Source organism: Gavialis gangeticus, unplaced genomic scaffold (genome assembly GCF_001723915.1).
Source record: "Gavialis gangeticus isolate Ggan-Ray unplaced genomic scaffold, GavGan_comp1, whole genome shotgun sequence".
Lineage (NCBI taxonomy): Eukaryota > Metazoa > Chordata > Crocodylia > Gavialidae > Gavialis > Gavialis gangeticus.
The window spans coordinates 4,649,112-4,665,159 of record NW_017729017.1 but is presented as its reverse complement, the minus strand read 5'-3'; the positions used below and the strand labels follow the sequence as shown (position 1 = coordinate 4,665,159).

General features: G+C 46.9%; 1 protein-coding gene across 5 annotated transcripts in view; it reads left to right on the top strand.

The window, feature by feature from the left end:
* The first annotated feature begins 1,912 nt into the window (after positions 1-1,912).
* Positions 1,913-16,048, top strand: part of L3MBTL1 (l(3)mbt-like 1 (Drosophila)) — a 33,747-nt gene continuing 19,611 nt past the window's right edge. For 2 of the 5 annotated variants that reach the window (XR_002096582.1, XM_019513038.1), the window contains exons 1-12: positions 1,918-2,002; positions 3,434-3,531; positions 4,505-4,667; positions 6,103-6,326; positions 7,236-7,380; positions 8,316-8,454; positions 9,164-9,287; positions 10,098-10,185; positions 12,190-12,281; positions 13,012-13,116; positions 14,268-14,403; positions 15,178-15,278. Coding sequence is in view for 4 of the 5 variants with exons in the window: in XM_019513038.1 (XP_019368583.1) it covers positions 4,532-4,667; positions 6,103-6,326; positions 7,236-7,380; positions 8,316-8,454; positions 9,164-9,287; positions 10,098-10,185; positions 12,190-12,281; positions 13,012-13,116; positions 14,268-14,403; positions 15,178-15,278 (1,290 nt within the window). In the remaining variant the exon portion in view is untranslated. Of the gene's footprint in view, positions 2,003-3,433; positions 3,532-4,504; positions 4,668-6,102; positions 6,327-7,235; positions 7,381-8,315; positions 8,455-9,163; positions 9,288-10,097; positions 10,186-12,189; positions 12,282-13,011; positions 13,117-14,267; positions 14,404-15,177; positions 15,279-16,048 lie in introns of all 5 variants that reach the window. The other 3 variants (XM_019513042.1, XM_019513041.1, XM_019513039.1) reach the window with 3 other exon arrangements.

Here is a 16,048-nt window from a genome sequence, read left to right as displayed (position 1 = left end):
TTAGCACTGCCCCCATGCTGCGGGTTTTTCTTCCCAAGGTGGAGTATGTTGCATTTTTTTGGAGTTGAAGGCCATCAGGTTTTCATCCGCCCATTTTCGGAGCCTGTCAGGGTTGGCCTGGATCACCATCCTGTCCTCAGGCGTGGACGCTTTACCCCAAAGTTTGTTGTCATCAGCGAACTTGGCCAGTCCGCTCCTAACACTAATGTCGACACCATTAATAAAGATGTTGAAAAAGATAGGCCCAAGGACAGAGCCTTGGGGTTCCCCAGAAGTCACAGTGCACTACAGTGATTGACTTCGGTCAGCTACCACTCTCTGGGTCTGACCTTGAAGCCAATTCCCCAGCCAGCCGACTGTGATGTAGCCAAGGCCGCAGTTGCCCAGTTTTTCTGTAAGACGATCATGGGATACCAGATCGAAAGCTTTTTTAAAGTTGAAATATATGATGTCAATGTCTTCTCCCTTGTCCAGGTGATATGTCACCTGGTCATAGAAGGAGATGAGATTGGTCAGGCAAGACCTACCCGCATCAAACCTATGCTGGCTATCCCTCAAGAAGTTGCCTTCAGCCAGTTTGTCAAGAATGGTTTCTTTGATGATTTTCTACAAGTTCTTCCTGGGGATGGAGGTCAGCTGATGGACTTGTAGTTCCCTGGATCTACTTTCCTCCCTTTCATGAAGATTGGCACCACACTGGCCTTCTTCTAATCCTCGGGCACTTTGCCTGAGTGCCACGAGTTCTCGAAGATCCGTGCTGAGCTATGATGCCTGACAGCTCCTTAAGTACTCTGGGGTGTAAGCTGTTTGGACCAGCTGACTTGAAGGTGTCCAACCTCTCACGGAGTTCCTTTACATGGTCAACATTGATGTGGGGTAATAGTTCTCCCTCGCTCTGGCCATCCCATACTGTATTGGGCAGGGCCGTCCCTTGAGGCTGGTGAAAAACCAACGCAAAATACCTGTTGAGCAGGTTGGCTTTTTCCTGGGTGCCAGTTGTCAGTTGACTCATATGGTTTAGCAGGGGTCCAATGTTACCCTTGCTTTTCCTCCAGCTCCCCACAAAAAAGGACTCTTTATTGCCCTTAATATGTGTAGTCAATTGGAGTTTAGTCACAGCCTTGGCTTTCCTGGTTTGCTTCCTACAGGTCTGGACCAGTGCAGAGTACTCCTCCTTTGGGGTGGATCCAGCCTTCTATCCATTATAGGCCTTTCTTTTTAGATGCAGGAGGTCCGCTAGTTCCCTGCAGAGTCAAGGGGGCTGCTGTGCCCTTTTGCTGCCTTTGCTTGTGCTTTCAGGATCGCTCCCTTGAGGAGCAACCATTCTTCCTGAACACCTCTCCCCTTTGAGTCGTGGAGACAGCAGGTTGGGAGTGATGGACATTGGCAGGGCCGGGGAGCTGTGGGCTGGGAGTGCGGGGCACCAATAGGGCCATGGTACTGTGGGTCAGGAGTGAGGGGCACTGGCAGGGCCAGGATACTCTGGGTTGGAAATGAGGGTCACTGGCATATCAGGGCTGCCCAGTGCCACAAAACAGTGAGGGGGACAGCTGCAGTCGGTCCTACATCTTGGTGAGCAAAGGGGGCAGGGGGAGCTCTGATTTTCGATGATAAGAAAACCAAATTCAAACGCCAAAATATATAGATGTTTAGAATTTATTTTATTATAATTATTGAGGCACTATTAGGCTTCCAGGTTGCTCTAAAATTGTAAATGTGTCAAAAGAATATTGTGTTCAGCCGATACCTGTATATAGTGGTGTTTTATTTTAATCATGGAAAAATGCAGATTTTGGGGTGTTTAATTAGAGAATTTGGGATTTTTAAGCAGAGAAAATCATTACTCACATCTGTGCAGAAACCCAGTGGAAGGCCTAGCTTGGTCATCTGACTGTTGCTGGTTTTTCCCCATGTTATTATTTGATTTTTGTATTTACAGTGCTGGTCTTCCTCATGAAAGTGGGGTGAAGTGCATCAGTCTGGCTGCTGGACTATGGCTCAGGTTAGACATTGAACTTAGGTTGCTTTATTTTACTTTATATTTAGGAGTTTCTTTGTTCCAGAGTTGCCCTGCATTAGCACAAAATGCTGTTGTATTTGGAGTTCCTGACATACAAAGACAGATACTTTATTTGAAAAAAAATCCACTAAAATTAATGATAATCATAAAAATATGAGATCCAGATTAGACTTTTCAAAACCCGTATTGTTCACAAAACTGAAATATCAGACTGAGGGCAGATTTAGGTGTCAAAAGATGATGCCTAATGGAATTTATCAAAGCACCTAAATTTATCAGGCACCTAACTCGCTTTGGCTTTCAGTGGGACTTAGGCTTCTACCTTAGTTAGATGCTTTTGTAACATCTAACCTTTGGTGCTGAAAAATGTAATTTATACATTCACTCTGGAGGGGCATTAGAGACTGTATCTCCCACTGGTTGGGGACTCTGTCTCTCAGTCCAGATACCTAATAAGTTCCTTGGTGGAGAAAAGAAAGAGAATATCCAACTACTACAGCAAATACTCAAAGGGATAAAAAGAGTGCCCAGTACAACCTTATATTTTATATTTTTTTATTACCATCATAGACACACCTTTAAACCACAAGAAGCAAAATAAAATACTATTTAAGCTTCTGGCAGGGGCATACTTTCCATACAGTTGTACTTGCCTTTCTCTCAGCTTCCTGTACTCAAATAACTGAACATGATTATTTTGCAAGAACTTCATATAAAAGCTCTTTATGACTATCATTATAATTATAAACCTAACTATATGTGTATATATGTAAAACTTAAAAGTGCCATCTACTGGTGCATATGATTGTGGAGCACTGTTCACAAGGTTTTATATTAATGAAGTTGTTGTTGTTTTCTGGGAATGGCTTCCAGAGTCCAGTTGTTATAATGTTTTAAAGTTATCGAGAACCATATTGAACCTCTAATCTGATCTCCTGCAGAACACAGGCCAAAGAGCTTCACCCAGTAATTCCTCCGTTAAGCCCACAAATTCTCTTATACCCCATCTTTTAGCTACAAGGTGATGTAAGCAGTGGGGTCAGAACCCAGGGCTCCAGCTGTAAAGTTTAAAGACTATAGCCTTATTGGCTATTTTTCCTTTCTGTTAAGGGAAAAGAGATGTTATAAATTCTGTATAAAAAAAATAAATGTCCTTATACGTATAGAGGTACGTAGGAACTCTGTTATATAGAAACACGCTCATAAGCTGGTATGCTCAATATGCCCAGCATGGCAAGTGCTGTATCTCATTTGCCACTGCCACCAGTTGCGGAAGCAGCATACTTTCTCCTGTCTGTACTTCTTTGCAAGTCTTGTTCCCAAAGTGCTTGGTGTTTGCTAAACCTAACTTGATTTCCAGGTCATTGGATTGAGGGCAATGACTTGGCACTTCATAGTCCTCTCTCTTGATAGGCAGCTGACCATTGTATTGATGAGAGGTTGCCCAGCACCCTTGTTTGATCCACACAGCTCTGCAGCATCTGACCTTTCTGATCTGTTACTTGCTACAGGTATTTGTTCCGTAACTGTGTTGCTGCTCTTTGTTACTCTATTTTACATTGCACCTTTCAACCTGAGTGGAGGCCAACCTTTCTGGCAGACATACCACAAATTAGACCTGCATCCTCCCCAAGTACCATTCTGATCCCCTTTCTTTACCAATCGCCTGCTCTGCTTTCTTTTCCCTAATCTGTGCCCACTGCTTGATCTCCTGCTCTGTTTTCTGCTGCTTTGCCTACCAGCAGCTGTGCTATTGATTCCTCCCCAATCTCTTTACATACCACACACGGACTGCCCATGCCACTCGTGGCACTCATGTCAGAAGTTGGCCACCCCTGCTTTAAGCATAGTCCTTAGTTATCTGGTGTCCTAGAAAGAAAACTAGAGCTATTATTATCTCCATTTTGTAGATGGAACCTGATTTGGATCCAGCCTTTGGCTGCTATCAACCTTTCTGTCTACCCTCCCCACTGGAATTCTTAACAAAATAAGTTCAACCTCACTGGATCTTGATAGCTTGTCCCTAAATGTAGGCCCCTCTCTCAGACAAGGAGAGTGCTTTGTGCAGCCAGATTTAAATCAAGGCATCTGAACAGAGCTCTGTTGTGCTAAAAATTGAGAAGAAAATTAATTAAAAGTCTCAAGCTGTTAACTATTTCCTTTCATAAGAACTTAAAGTAAAATGCCAGGAAAATCGATGTTTTGTGGTCTCAGTGGGGTCTTTAGCAAAGATAAAAGTAAGGTGTCTGCCATATACTGATTTTTTTTTTCTCCCTGCTTAGTACTACCATGACATTTTCTGCAGAAATTCCTGTTGGGAGAGATTGGGACAGCTATTGTTGTGAGTGACACATAGTCTTTGTAGTCACTCCTGCTGGAAGAGACTGCGAGGTGTTCCATCTCATACCATCTATCTTTGATCCTCTCTTGAGTTCACACCATCCAAGCCCTAACCAGACCCCACCCCTACTGGGTTTTTTCTAGATCTCTACTACATGTCCGCACAGGGTGATGGATGGCAGAGCAGAAATGGAGGTCATGAGAAGCACAAAAGGGAACACTGCCAGGGAGGTCAGCATCCATCTGGTTGCCAATGAGAACACTGTGCAGAACACACACCTGCCAACAACTGCCTTCATCATACCAGGTATGTGGTTTAGCACCAGGGCCTAGGGTTGGCTCTCTCCAAAGTACTTCCCAGGACTGTGTCTCTATGGTCCCCAGGTACCTCAACATTGTTAATAGACTAGATCCAATAAAGGACATAGAAGGAACTGAGGTGCTACAGTACACAACTACAAGCCCCAAATCCCTTGTTTGACAGCCACTTCCCCCAGTGCATGCCTTCCTTTTCTCTTCACTGGAGGTGGCTGTGATATTTCTATCAGTTTTACAGTTGTGAGAGTTACCCCTCTCAGAAGGCATTTGCTGGCCACCTATCGCTAGAATGGGCCACTTTGCATCACCTGTGCCATGCAAAGTAGCTGTAGCAGACACAGGAATCTACCCTTTCTGGACGTTGTCTTCTGCCATCCCCAGACAGAGAGCACATTGTAGCACCCTAGCCAAAGAGTGCTCTAGGCCTGGATGGCTGTGACCAAGCCTTTTGTCTATAAGGGGTGGATGCTATTTTTTCTCCAGCCATTGCCAACCAGTGCCTGACCAGGTGCAGGGCTGCACCACAGATGACAGTAGTTCAGGGAGTCACATCAGACTGGAAGGACACTTGACCAGTAGTGTTGCCCAGTCTGGGACCAGCATGTGGGATGCTGAGCAGGGTCGTAAGGCTGGAGGGGACTGAGGAAAGAATTATGTCTGTGGTGCCATTTCTGTTGGACATAGCTGACATTTAAAATGTCACACACCTGACTTGGGCCACTTCATAGATTTCATAGACATTAGGGCTGGAAGGGACCTTGCGAGATCATCAGGTCCAGCCCCTTACCCAAGGGGCAGGAAGTCAGCTGGGATCAGATCACCCCAGCAAGATAAGCATCCAAGCATTGCTTAAAGGTATCCAGAGTTTACTTTACACAACTCTGACCTGAAAATGAGCCTGGCTGGAGTTCACGCCTATGTTACAATGCCAGAGTGGTGCAGAGGGGCCTTGGTATCAAGGACAACCAGGCCCTATGATCTTGTTTGCTGTGACAAACCAGGACTGAGTGATCAATGCGGCAACCATCCCACCTTCTCCCCTGCAGATCAAGTGCTCCTCTTCCCTCTGCTGGCTCCGTGCTGTCTCCCTCCAGAACTCAGCAGAGGTTGTAGGCAGCTACCTCTGTACCTCTTGTTGACATGTGCCAAGTTCAGGATCAGGGCTTTACATGCCTTAGCCTACTTGGAGCAAGCACCTACCACTTTGAGGGAGGTCAGACCCAGCTGCTAGTTGCCTCTCAGGGGAAAGCTGAAAGCAAACACAAGGCTATTCAAGGAATGATGAGCATGAGACTGGATGGGGTGCCTGGGCTAGGAGGTTGCATGGCCCCTTTGCGCTAAGGTGCGGCAGCTGCACTGGCTTTTGCCCTGGCTCATGTACATGAAGTGTTGCCTTTTTTGGTTTCTTTCAATTCTGTCTCAAGCAAATGCAACTGCCATCAACCTCCCTACCAGCACCTTAGAAATCCAGCGATTTCCTCGGGAGTCGCAGAGGAACACAGCAGCTGAGAGACCTGAGAGAGGGGCAGGGAACGAGGCCATGACAGCAACTGTCATCCCCCAGATCAGCGGGGTGCAGACCTGCAACACGGTTCGGGTCCTGGAGTGGAAGGATGGGGTAGCTACTCTGCCTGGGAGCAACTTGCGAGTAAGTGGAGCTCCTTGAACACAAGCCCCTGAATTCCAGCCCAGTGCTTCAAAGGCGAATTAGGAACTGATGGGAAATCCAGTATTTATAAGTAGGGCCGTAAGGGCTTCTTCCTGTTCATGGGGTCTTCCCTGGGCTCCTGTACTCTGTGTTCATCTTTAGGCTTTCACCCTCTGCTCTGGTTTTCAGTGGCAGAGGGGGCGCATAGCATTTTAACTCTCTGACCAGCTGCTGGAAAGAGGATGTGGATGGTGTGATGTCTAGACATTCAGTAATAAATGGGCCTATTCTTTACCCTACCTCAGCCTTGAGCCTGCACCTATCTCTTCTAGGCCATCCCACCCTGAGGGCCACACTCTGCCCTTCTAGCCAGTCCAGTCCTCCAGATGTTATCCTGTCCCTCCACATAGTCCCATCCTCCAGCCAGCTTCCCATTCTCTTCATGTTGCCCTCTGCCTATCTGCAGCTGCTGCTGGGCTTGCCAGAAAGCCCATAGTAGGAATGGGAGTAGACTTCCGCCTCATGGTCCCTCAACCTTGGCTTTTAGCCACAATGCCATTTCCCTCTATCCCTGGGTAGGTCCTGGCTTGTTCAGCACTGGCTGAAGGTCAGACTTTTGTGTGAGGATGGGGGTCAGCAGAGTTAGGTCTGACATCATTATTCTTCCTAACTTTATGCTGTTGTGATGGCTGCCATCTTGACTGATATACTGGGAGGTGAATGAGGTGACCAAGGAACTCAGAGCATAAGTATGATATAGCCTGGTATGGTATGGCCTGAAGCATCTGCTTTGCTGAGCCTGTAACAAATGCTGGTCCTCTTGAGGACTGGGCACAGGGTGTGTTATCTGATGTGCTGCCTACTGGGTCATATTTTTATTTTCCTTCTTCTTTTTAATAAATGTTGTAGTTTCGGATAAATGAGTATGGGACGCTGAAAGTGATGAGTGCCGATAAAATCCCACCAGCTGAACCTGTAAAGGAAGCTCACATGGAGAAAGATCAGGAGTCGGAAGTAGCACCCAGCAGCAGGGACAATCACATTGTGGCTCAGGGTAAGCATGTTGGGATGTCACTGATTTTGCATTAGGAGCCCTGCTGTGCCGGACCTTCCACAGAGCACTGCTAAGGTTCCCCACGCTCCATCACCCATGGCCTTGTGGAGCAGGCATGTGGCTGACTGGCTGTCTAGGCAGCCCCACGTGCATTGCTTCTCTTAGATCTGGTAGTTTTAACCCTTTGGGAGCAGTGTTTCAGTCCATGATGGTGTTAATGCACCTGTGCCTGGTGTGAAGGGGCTCTAGGGAGTTGGCTTTTACTGGAACATCCCTGGAAGCCTACAGGGAAGGTGAAGAGTGTGCAAGTCCCAAAGGATTCTGGAGTCACCAGAGATGTGGGATATGCTGGACAGATCTGCTTCCCAGCCTTGCTTCCTTGTGCCCAGAATGATTCTCACTCCACCCAGAAAAGAGTGTTTTTTCTTTCCTTAGTAGGAAATCCAGTTGCTCCTTTGCTGGTTCTCTGGATTTCTTCTGGTCTCTTTTGTTGTTTTCTGGAGGACCAGTAGCTGAGCAACCTGTAGCTCATTAGACCTGTTGCTGTATCTCTGAGCCCAACTGGTGGCCTGGAACCAGTGGGAAAACAGTAGGCAGTTTTCTGGTAGAATTTTCACAAGGGTTTCTTCCTCTCTCTCTCTGATCTTGCCAAGGAATAATACAGCCTGTCTTGTCCTACCCCAGCTTTTAACTGGTAATAAACTGGCACTGGGAACCTGTTGTTCCACGACCCCTTCCAAAGTGCCTCGCTTGGTCTCCATAAGACAGAGCAGAAAGACAACATCTATCTCCCCAGATCACTTCTCAGGACTCATGCCGTGTGCCCACTTCTCCACGTGAAGTCACTTAGAAGACAGAAATCCTGTCATTTGTATTCTCTCTCCAGCAGATCTTGCTTTCTTGAGATTCACTTCTCTTTCACTCTATTAATACAGATGTACCAGAGCAGCCCAAGCTGCCCACAGCAGAGAACATGTGCCACTGTGATACCTGTGGCCGGAGACACATGTCAGAGGTGGCCCGGGAGGGCAGGGGGTTCTGCAGTGAACACTGTCATCGTCAGTTCAAAGAAAGGTAAAGGAGATGTCACTTCGGCAGAGGAGAACAACCTAGGCATAGATCTCTGTAGGATGGTAACGCCCTCTCTGTTTTCTTTGGGTAACATATTCTCAGTGGACATTTAGGAGTCCCATCAGAGTCACTGGGAGTTTTGTTGTTTACTTCAGTGGGCCAGGATTTCTCCCAAGAGACATGACAATGGGGAAGAACAACAAAGTTGACCTCTGGGGGTCTTCTCCCCTTGGTCCCATAAGGACATGTGTTTCCTTATCTGATTCCCCAGCATACGGATGAGTGCAGGCCATAACATTCAGAAGTCCTAGCAAGCCTTCCATGTGCTTAGTTCAGGCTCTGTCTGGACCATTTTAAAAAGAATATCCATTTGCATCTGGACCTAGATTTGGATTTTAAGCACCACAGAGTACTCAGATCTAGCATTTCAGTTCAGGCCTGGCTCTCAGTTTAACGTCATGACAGCACCGACTCTTGACACATTGCTCATAGTAATCATGAATAACAATATGTTTGAACGTGTGTGTGTATGTGCATGAGATGTAAATGCAGTGAGCTGGGGGCAGAGGGATTGCAAGGACAGTGTCTTTTCAGCTTGTTTTAATCCATGCAACCTACCTTGTAGCCATGTTGGCCAACATCCCATCCCTCACCAGTCTGTACTATCACTCCATTTTGCTGCAGTTGGTTCCACTCTTTTTTTCCTTTGCAGGTCTGTCATTGTAGAGAATTCTGCTGGCAGCACCAATGTCACTGAAATCCTCAAGCCAGTGAAAAAACGGAAAAGAAAGGATTACCAGAGCCCTTCAGAGGAGGAGTATGAGTCTGAGCAAATGGTAGGGAAGGGGAAAACCCAAAGGAGGCACAGGAACACACACAGGGAGAGACACACTGAGGCACCTGCCAGTGGAGAAGCTGGGGGCACAGCCATTCTGGGTGTGCCCATAAAATTCTTATTTATAGTTTTCAGAGCTGCAGCAGTTATACATTCAAGTGCTAATCAGAACCTAACCTGTTAACCCCAAAGACCAGAAAGAAAGAAAAAAATAAATACATGGACTGTCATGTTGTCCAGATATCAGAGGCTGGATTTTTGGCAGGCTTAGCCCACTGGGTTTGCTTTGGATGCTGAACCCCTTTGAAAATCCAAGCTCTAGTTGTGGATGCCAAGTATTCAACCCCCCAGCTCTCTGGGGAGAGCATCTCAAGTTGGTGTCTGGCACACACTACAATAAAGAGCTGAATTTAAAAGCAAAAAGCCACTGCCATCTTGATGCATACACTACATTCTGGGTGTAAAGTGCTAGTTTGACTGAAAAAAAAAAAATGGCCACAGTGGCAAATGTATCCCTGTTAAGGTAATCTTGAATCAGCTCCCAAATCCCTCTCTAACATTTTCAGACTTCTGTCCTCTTGGTCATCTAGTTTTTAGATGTGGTCATGCAAAAATTCATGAGCATCATCCTAATTTAAGAGGCCTTAGGCCAGATCCTGGCCCGTTTGTACTGTTGCGGCTAGCTTGAGAAGAGAACATTTAAATACAAGGCAGAAGCTCAGGGTGAAGGTCTGTGGTAGAACAATAGGTGACCTGGGTGTGAATAAATCCAAACAAGTGACCAACTCCCATTCTATATATGTATGTCTAGGAGGAAAAGCAGGAAGAGAGAAAAAACCTGGGGGGAGACTCCACCGTCAGCAACACCGAGATTGAAGAGTGGAGCGGGAACCAGCATGGTAAGGGCATGGCAGGGCAATGTCTGGTGGTTGCTTCTCATGCAGCAGCACCTACAGAGTTAAAGTGCAAGGGGAGAAAAAACCAGGTGCAGTGGAACTGGGCAGGGGAGACCTGTGGGTTTGCCTGTAGAACTGGGGCTTGAGATTGACATGCAGTTGGTTCAGGGAACTGGTCAAGCAATTCATGGTGCAGGCACTTAGGAGCTCCTGACAGCTTGTAGACTCCTTTGCTTGCTCACTTGCTTTTGCTCTCTCTTTTTCCCTCTCTCTTTCTCTCTGTCTCTCTCTCTTTTTCTCTTTCTCTCTCTCTCTCTCTTTCCTTCTTTTTCCCATTAATACAGGTGCACTTTGCACATGCTTGGCTTGCATGTGTTCACAATGTCCTGCTCAGGATCTGGGCTAAACTGCACAGTGATTTCTCTCTTACCTTGGGAGCTGATGATGTTGTTACTTGTGTGTGAATGTGCCATTTCCAAAGATCTCTGTTGCCTAGAGACACTATAGAGAGTCATCTTGGTTTTGATACAGCTTTGTAACACCTTGGGCCATTAAAAATAGAGCAAAGTTATGATGCCTTACAAGAAATTTCCCACTTGCAATTCAGATGACAAAGTCTTTGGAGCCACTGCTGTAGCCTTTACAGCTTTCAAGGCGCTGTGCTGAAATGTTGCCTGGCATTACATGGGGGTTCTCCCCATGAGTAGTCAGAGTAGGTCAGACCAAAGAGACACATACTCTTATATGCTGCCTCTGGAGCCAGCTACTGATTGGATTAGGGACTGGGTTCAAGCAATCTTGAGAGGTGTAGTAAGCTGTGTTAGTCTGAAGACGGGTAGAAGGCAGGGTACAGTTGCACCTTATAGACTAACTAAATATGTATGTGTGTATAATATATAGCTCATAATTTCCCCAAGTGCTTTGCAACATGAGCTCAGAATGGCTGGCCCAGCAGCTAGGGTGCTAGTCAGGTATTCAGAGGACTGGATCCTCTGCCACAATCTTCTGTGTGATCTTGAGCATGTCACTTAATGGAATTAAAACAGGAGTTAAGCACCTAAATCCCTTAGAATACTCTTTGCCCATAAATGGGGGCATGTTTGTCTCTTTCCTTTTGGTATTGTGAAAATAAATGCATTCAAGACTGTGGGGTGTCCAAATCCTGCTGTAATAGAGGACAGAAATATCTCAGATTTGAAGATTTTCCTCTACAAATGATCATCAGTGAGCCCCTGTGCTAATTGAATTGACCTTTTTCTGACTGGTTTGGGGCTCCCTCTTATTTTGACACGTGTTTCTGAACAGGGGCAGCCCTGAGAGGTCCCTGTTGCATTATGATTGTTTCACTACAGCTGTCTCAAAGAGTAGGCACCAAAAACTAAACCTTGGCATGGAGCTCCTGAAAGGTGAACCCTGCTGTTGGGTTACACTGAATGGGGACTGGGTATCCCTATCCTTTTGTCAGCTGTGAACGTCTAGGCAACTGATGTCATCTGGGTGCAGCACATACCTGCTGTTTGGTTCTCTTTAGGATTTTTCTCTGTTCTGTATAATATGATATTTGTTGTAGGGCTCTTGACAGCTCGCTGTAGGGATGCAGGGAATGCTGGCCAGGATATGTTCTGAGGGAGTCCAGACCAGTGCTTGGACAAGTATCCGGACTGGCCTAATGTTGCACTTTTAAGACCATGCAGCAGTCAGTGGGGATGCAAGCATGGGAATGAGAACAGGAAATGGCTTTTTTGTCAATGTGGATCACTCACAGAACAGGACAGTAGGCCCTGTGCCACCCCTCTCCCCCCTCACTGGTGCATACTGCATACAGGCAAGAATGGTCAGGAGGAGGGCCCAACGCTTGCACTGTCTGGAGTAAAGAGGATGGTGAGGGGAGAAGAGGGCTGCCTTTCCCCTGGGCTAAACCAACTCAAGGGTCAGCTTCGAAGCCAACTAACTAGCTCTCCAGCAGTGTCTCTGAGTGGCTTGTGTGTGCGTTTCTGCCGAGCTCAGGTGCCAGTGAGGAGAAGAAAGAAGGCTGGTCCTGGGCATCCTACCTGGAGGAGCAGAAAGCCATCGCTGCCCCTTTAAATCTCTTCCAGGATGTGAGTTGGGATTTTCCTTTCCTTGCCTTGCCTTTCCTTTCCTTTCCCCTCCTCTTCTCCTTCCTCTCCTCTGTACTTTCCTCCTCTGTCTCTCTTGTGTTGCTAGCTGTGGGGCACCCAGCACGTGAAGATGGGCACTGTCCCATCCTCCACCCTGAGGTAACCAACCAGCTTTCCACTGCCTGTCTCCAGTTTGCTCTGGCCTGACTCCTAAGTCCCCCTATGTTTTGTGCCCTCCACCCCCAAGGTCTGTTTGCTCAGCAAATGTCCTTGGAGGGTGACTGTGGAATGGTGACCCCACTAGGACCCATCTCTTCTTCCTCTTAATTCACCTCTACCCCTGCTTCCAGAGCTTTCTAACATGCAAGGTCTCCCTTGCCTGGGCAAACATGTGTTTGTTTCCCTCTTGTGATCTGCACTCTCGCCTCCATTTGTCTGGGCAGGAGAGGAGCTCAGAGGCCCAGTTTCATCCCTCCTGCCATTAGGCTGGGGGAAGGCCAAGCACTCCGGGCAGCATGCATTGCAAGGTCAGTGCTGTAGGATTTCTGAACTGTGGGCAATAAGAGAAAGAGACCCAGAAATAGACAGTAGCTTAAGGCAACAGTAACTGGTTAAATGCATGACTCAGTTCCTGAAATGTCATTGACTGAGAAGCTGCTGTAACCTGCTGAGTGGTGCTTGGTGTCTGGACCAGACATATTCATCTGATGTCGTTTTTAATTCTCCCCAGTACCAAACAGCTTCTCAGAACAAGAATGGCTTTAAGGTGGGGATGAAGCTGGAGGGGATTGATCCACAGCACCCTTCTATGTACTTTATCCTTACAGTGGCTGAGGTAAGATAGCTTTTCCATTGAGTCATTTACACAAGCAACTTCAGGCTGGAAATGCTAGCCTGACCTTCCTAGTCCCTTCATTGAGCTTTCCCATTGCTGTGTGATGGAAGGCATTTTTGGGATGGCAAAGAAAATTGAGATGTCTTGGGACACCAATCCTGGGTCAGACCTTTAGGTCACCAACTGGCAGTAGCAAAAAGTTGGCCCCCCTAGGTGTCTGAACCACCACATATGAGATAAGCAATGGTTTAGTGTTGTAGGTGAGGTGAGCTGGTGGCTGCACTCTGGTTTCCAAAAGTCTGGTAGCAATATCATCAAACTGCCACCTCCTCTGGCACTAGCCAGCATCTACGCTGGCACAGTCTGGTCAGGGGGCTAAGGACTGAATGAACCATAGAGACAAAAATGGCCTCTGATCCCTGAAGCTAATCCTTCTCAGGGAGGGCTGAGTCATACATGTGAGACACCACATAGGTCCTCTGCCCAGTGTACACGTGTTCTTATATAAGTGAAGGCTTTAGTTTCCAGGGCTTTTGGCCCAGCCCCTTCCATGTGCAGTATGTACATGTAGAACGCACAGGCCATACACAAACTATGGCATTTGTATGGCAGAAATTGCTCAGCCAGTGTTCAGAGTGAGATGTCCCACCACAAAGCAGCCATTCTTTTTCCTTTGTTTCTGCAGAGATTTCACCAGAGCAGCATGAAATCCAGGGAGAGGGGAGGGAGGGACACTTCATAAAAGGAGGGGTGAGGAAGGGAATTACATTCAGCAGGGTTTTTATGACTCATTTATCCTATCAGGATCCTTGGGTTGACTGCTTCACTCTGTGTACCAGCTGTAAAGTAGAAAAATCTCCATGGATATTGCTGAGAGTAGATTGACAGTGGTTTGGTCCTTTCCTCATTCTATATTGAACACCTCTGCCAGACTGGAGTGTGTTACCTGAGTCCTGACACCCAATGAGTTGCTATGATTTGTCAGTTTTATTCATGAGATACCCAGGGTGTAAGTGGTGGTAGGAGGGTCCTTGCAGTACTCATGCCTGAGATGCTGGATGGGCGTTTTTTGCTACATGGTGCTGGCTAGGAGATTAGGACACCAGCGAGGTGGTACAACTGGACAGTTCTCCTTCCTTCTCTGATGGCAGGTGTGTGGCTACCGGATGCGCCTGCACTTTGATGGCTACTCTGAATGCCACGATTTCTGGCTAAACGCCGACTCGCCCAACATTCATCCTGCTGGCTGGTTTGAAGAGACGGGACACAAACTCCAGCCCCCAAAAGGTAAGAGGCTGGTGACCACCAGTCTGTGGATGATGCTCTGGATAGGTTGGCTGCTTGGGCCCTAGAAGTCAGGTTGCATGAAGCCTGTGGCATTCATTGGAGTCATGGAGGCAAGGAAGTATTCATCAGAAGTCAAGCAGGTACCTGCAGAGGAGAGCAGCACATGTATTAATGCCTGAGCCAATGATCTTTGGAGATACGGATTTAAATCCCACTGAAATGCTGAGTCTATTGCTTGTGGGTTCCAGTTTTCCACCAGAAGTACAATGGCCAGCATTGCAACCCAGGCACAAGGAACCCAACTCTGGGGAAGAACTGAATATGCTGATGTTACTGGGAGTTAAAGTTGCTCATCACATCCAGAACTGAGCCATTATCTCCTGCAGTGCCGTTCGTCCCATTTGGAGCAGTAGGGGGGTGTTGGAAGGGCTGTGCTGCAGTGTGCGTCTGGTCTGTCATGATAGTTGCGGGGCGCAGACGAGCAGGTGCTGGGGCAGGAGGCGGTGGCAGTGTTTGGCCATCTCACTCTGGTGTCTTCAGAGTGCCCTGGAACATCTGGCAGTGCAGCTCTAAGCATCCACACAGACACTTACTGTTACCTCTCTCTTTCTTGAGGGTTGAAGGCAGGGCCGAGTTGAACCTTATAGACTAATTCAGAAGCAAAGTGTTGCTTCTGAAAGCTTGTGCATCTCTGAATTAGTCTATAAGGTGCACATCTATCCTGCCTTTTGCCTGACTGAAGATTGACACAGCTAATCACTATTTTTTCCTGAGGGTGTTCAGGTTACAAAGAGGAGGAATTCAGCTGGACCAACTATCTCAAGATAACAAAAGCTCAGGCAGCTCCTAAACACCTCTTTGTGATGCGAAGCAGTGTGAGTAGCAGCTCTTTCTTTCTCCTTCCAGACTAACTCTTGTAGGTTCACATGTGATTTTCCCCTCTCCGAGGAGGGTCTGTATAGCTTTAGCTCCTTTCTTCAAACTTCTCCCCCCATCCTGATCCCAGTAAAACTTCTGCTCCTGAAATGACCAGTAGTAGGTGCTGTTGACAGCTGAAGAATGTGATGCATATGGTAACAGTATGAATGAGTCACTACTGCAGTGATTCACAGCCAGGGTGCCATGAGATCCTTTTAAGGGCAGCATGGGGTGCTACACACCTATGTATTGTTCACAGGACAAACCCAGACTTCAATAGGAATCCATAGTGTCAAAATATTTTGCCTTGTTGGAGTCTCTCTCAGTTCCCTGCAACAGGAGAATTGCTTTTGTATTTTTCTGTAGTCAAAATGAGTGAAAGCTAAGAGCTGACATTTTCTGAGGAGTGCCTTGAGCGTAGTGCGGGTTACCTTGAGTCTAAACAACTTGAGAACTCAGAGAACCACTGCACAAGTGTTTCCAATGTAGGATGTTGTTCACGTAGACTGGGTTTGGTCTGGGCCTGTCTCTAATGCAGCTGATTGGAACTGTTATTAAACTTTCGTTTAAATCTTTTTTTGAGGAAAAATGGCCTTTTTAATATATAAAGCAGAACTTTGACATTTTTCGCCTTGATCTTTTCTTTGTATCCATTTTCCCCTTTATTCTCCTTTCCTTGATGACAAAACTGGACAAAGGAGAGAAAAGCCTGGGGCTGGAAGAGAAA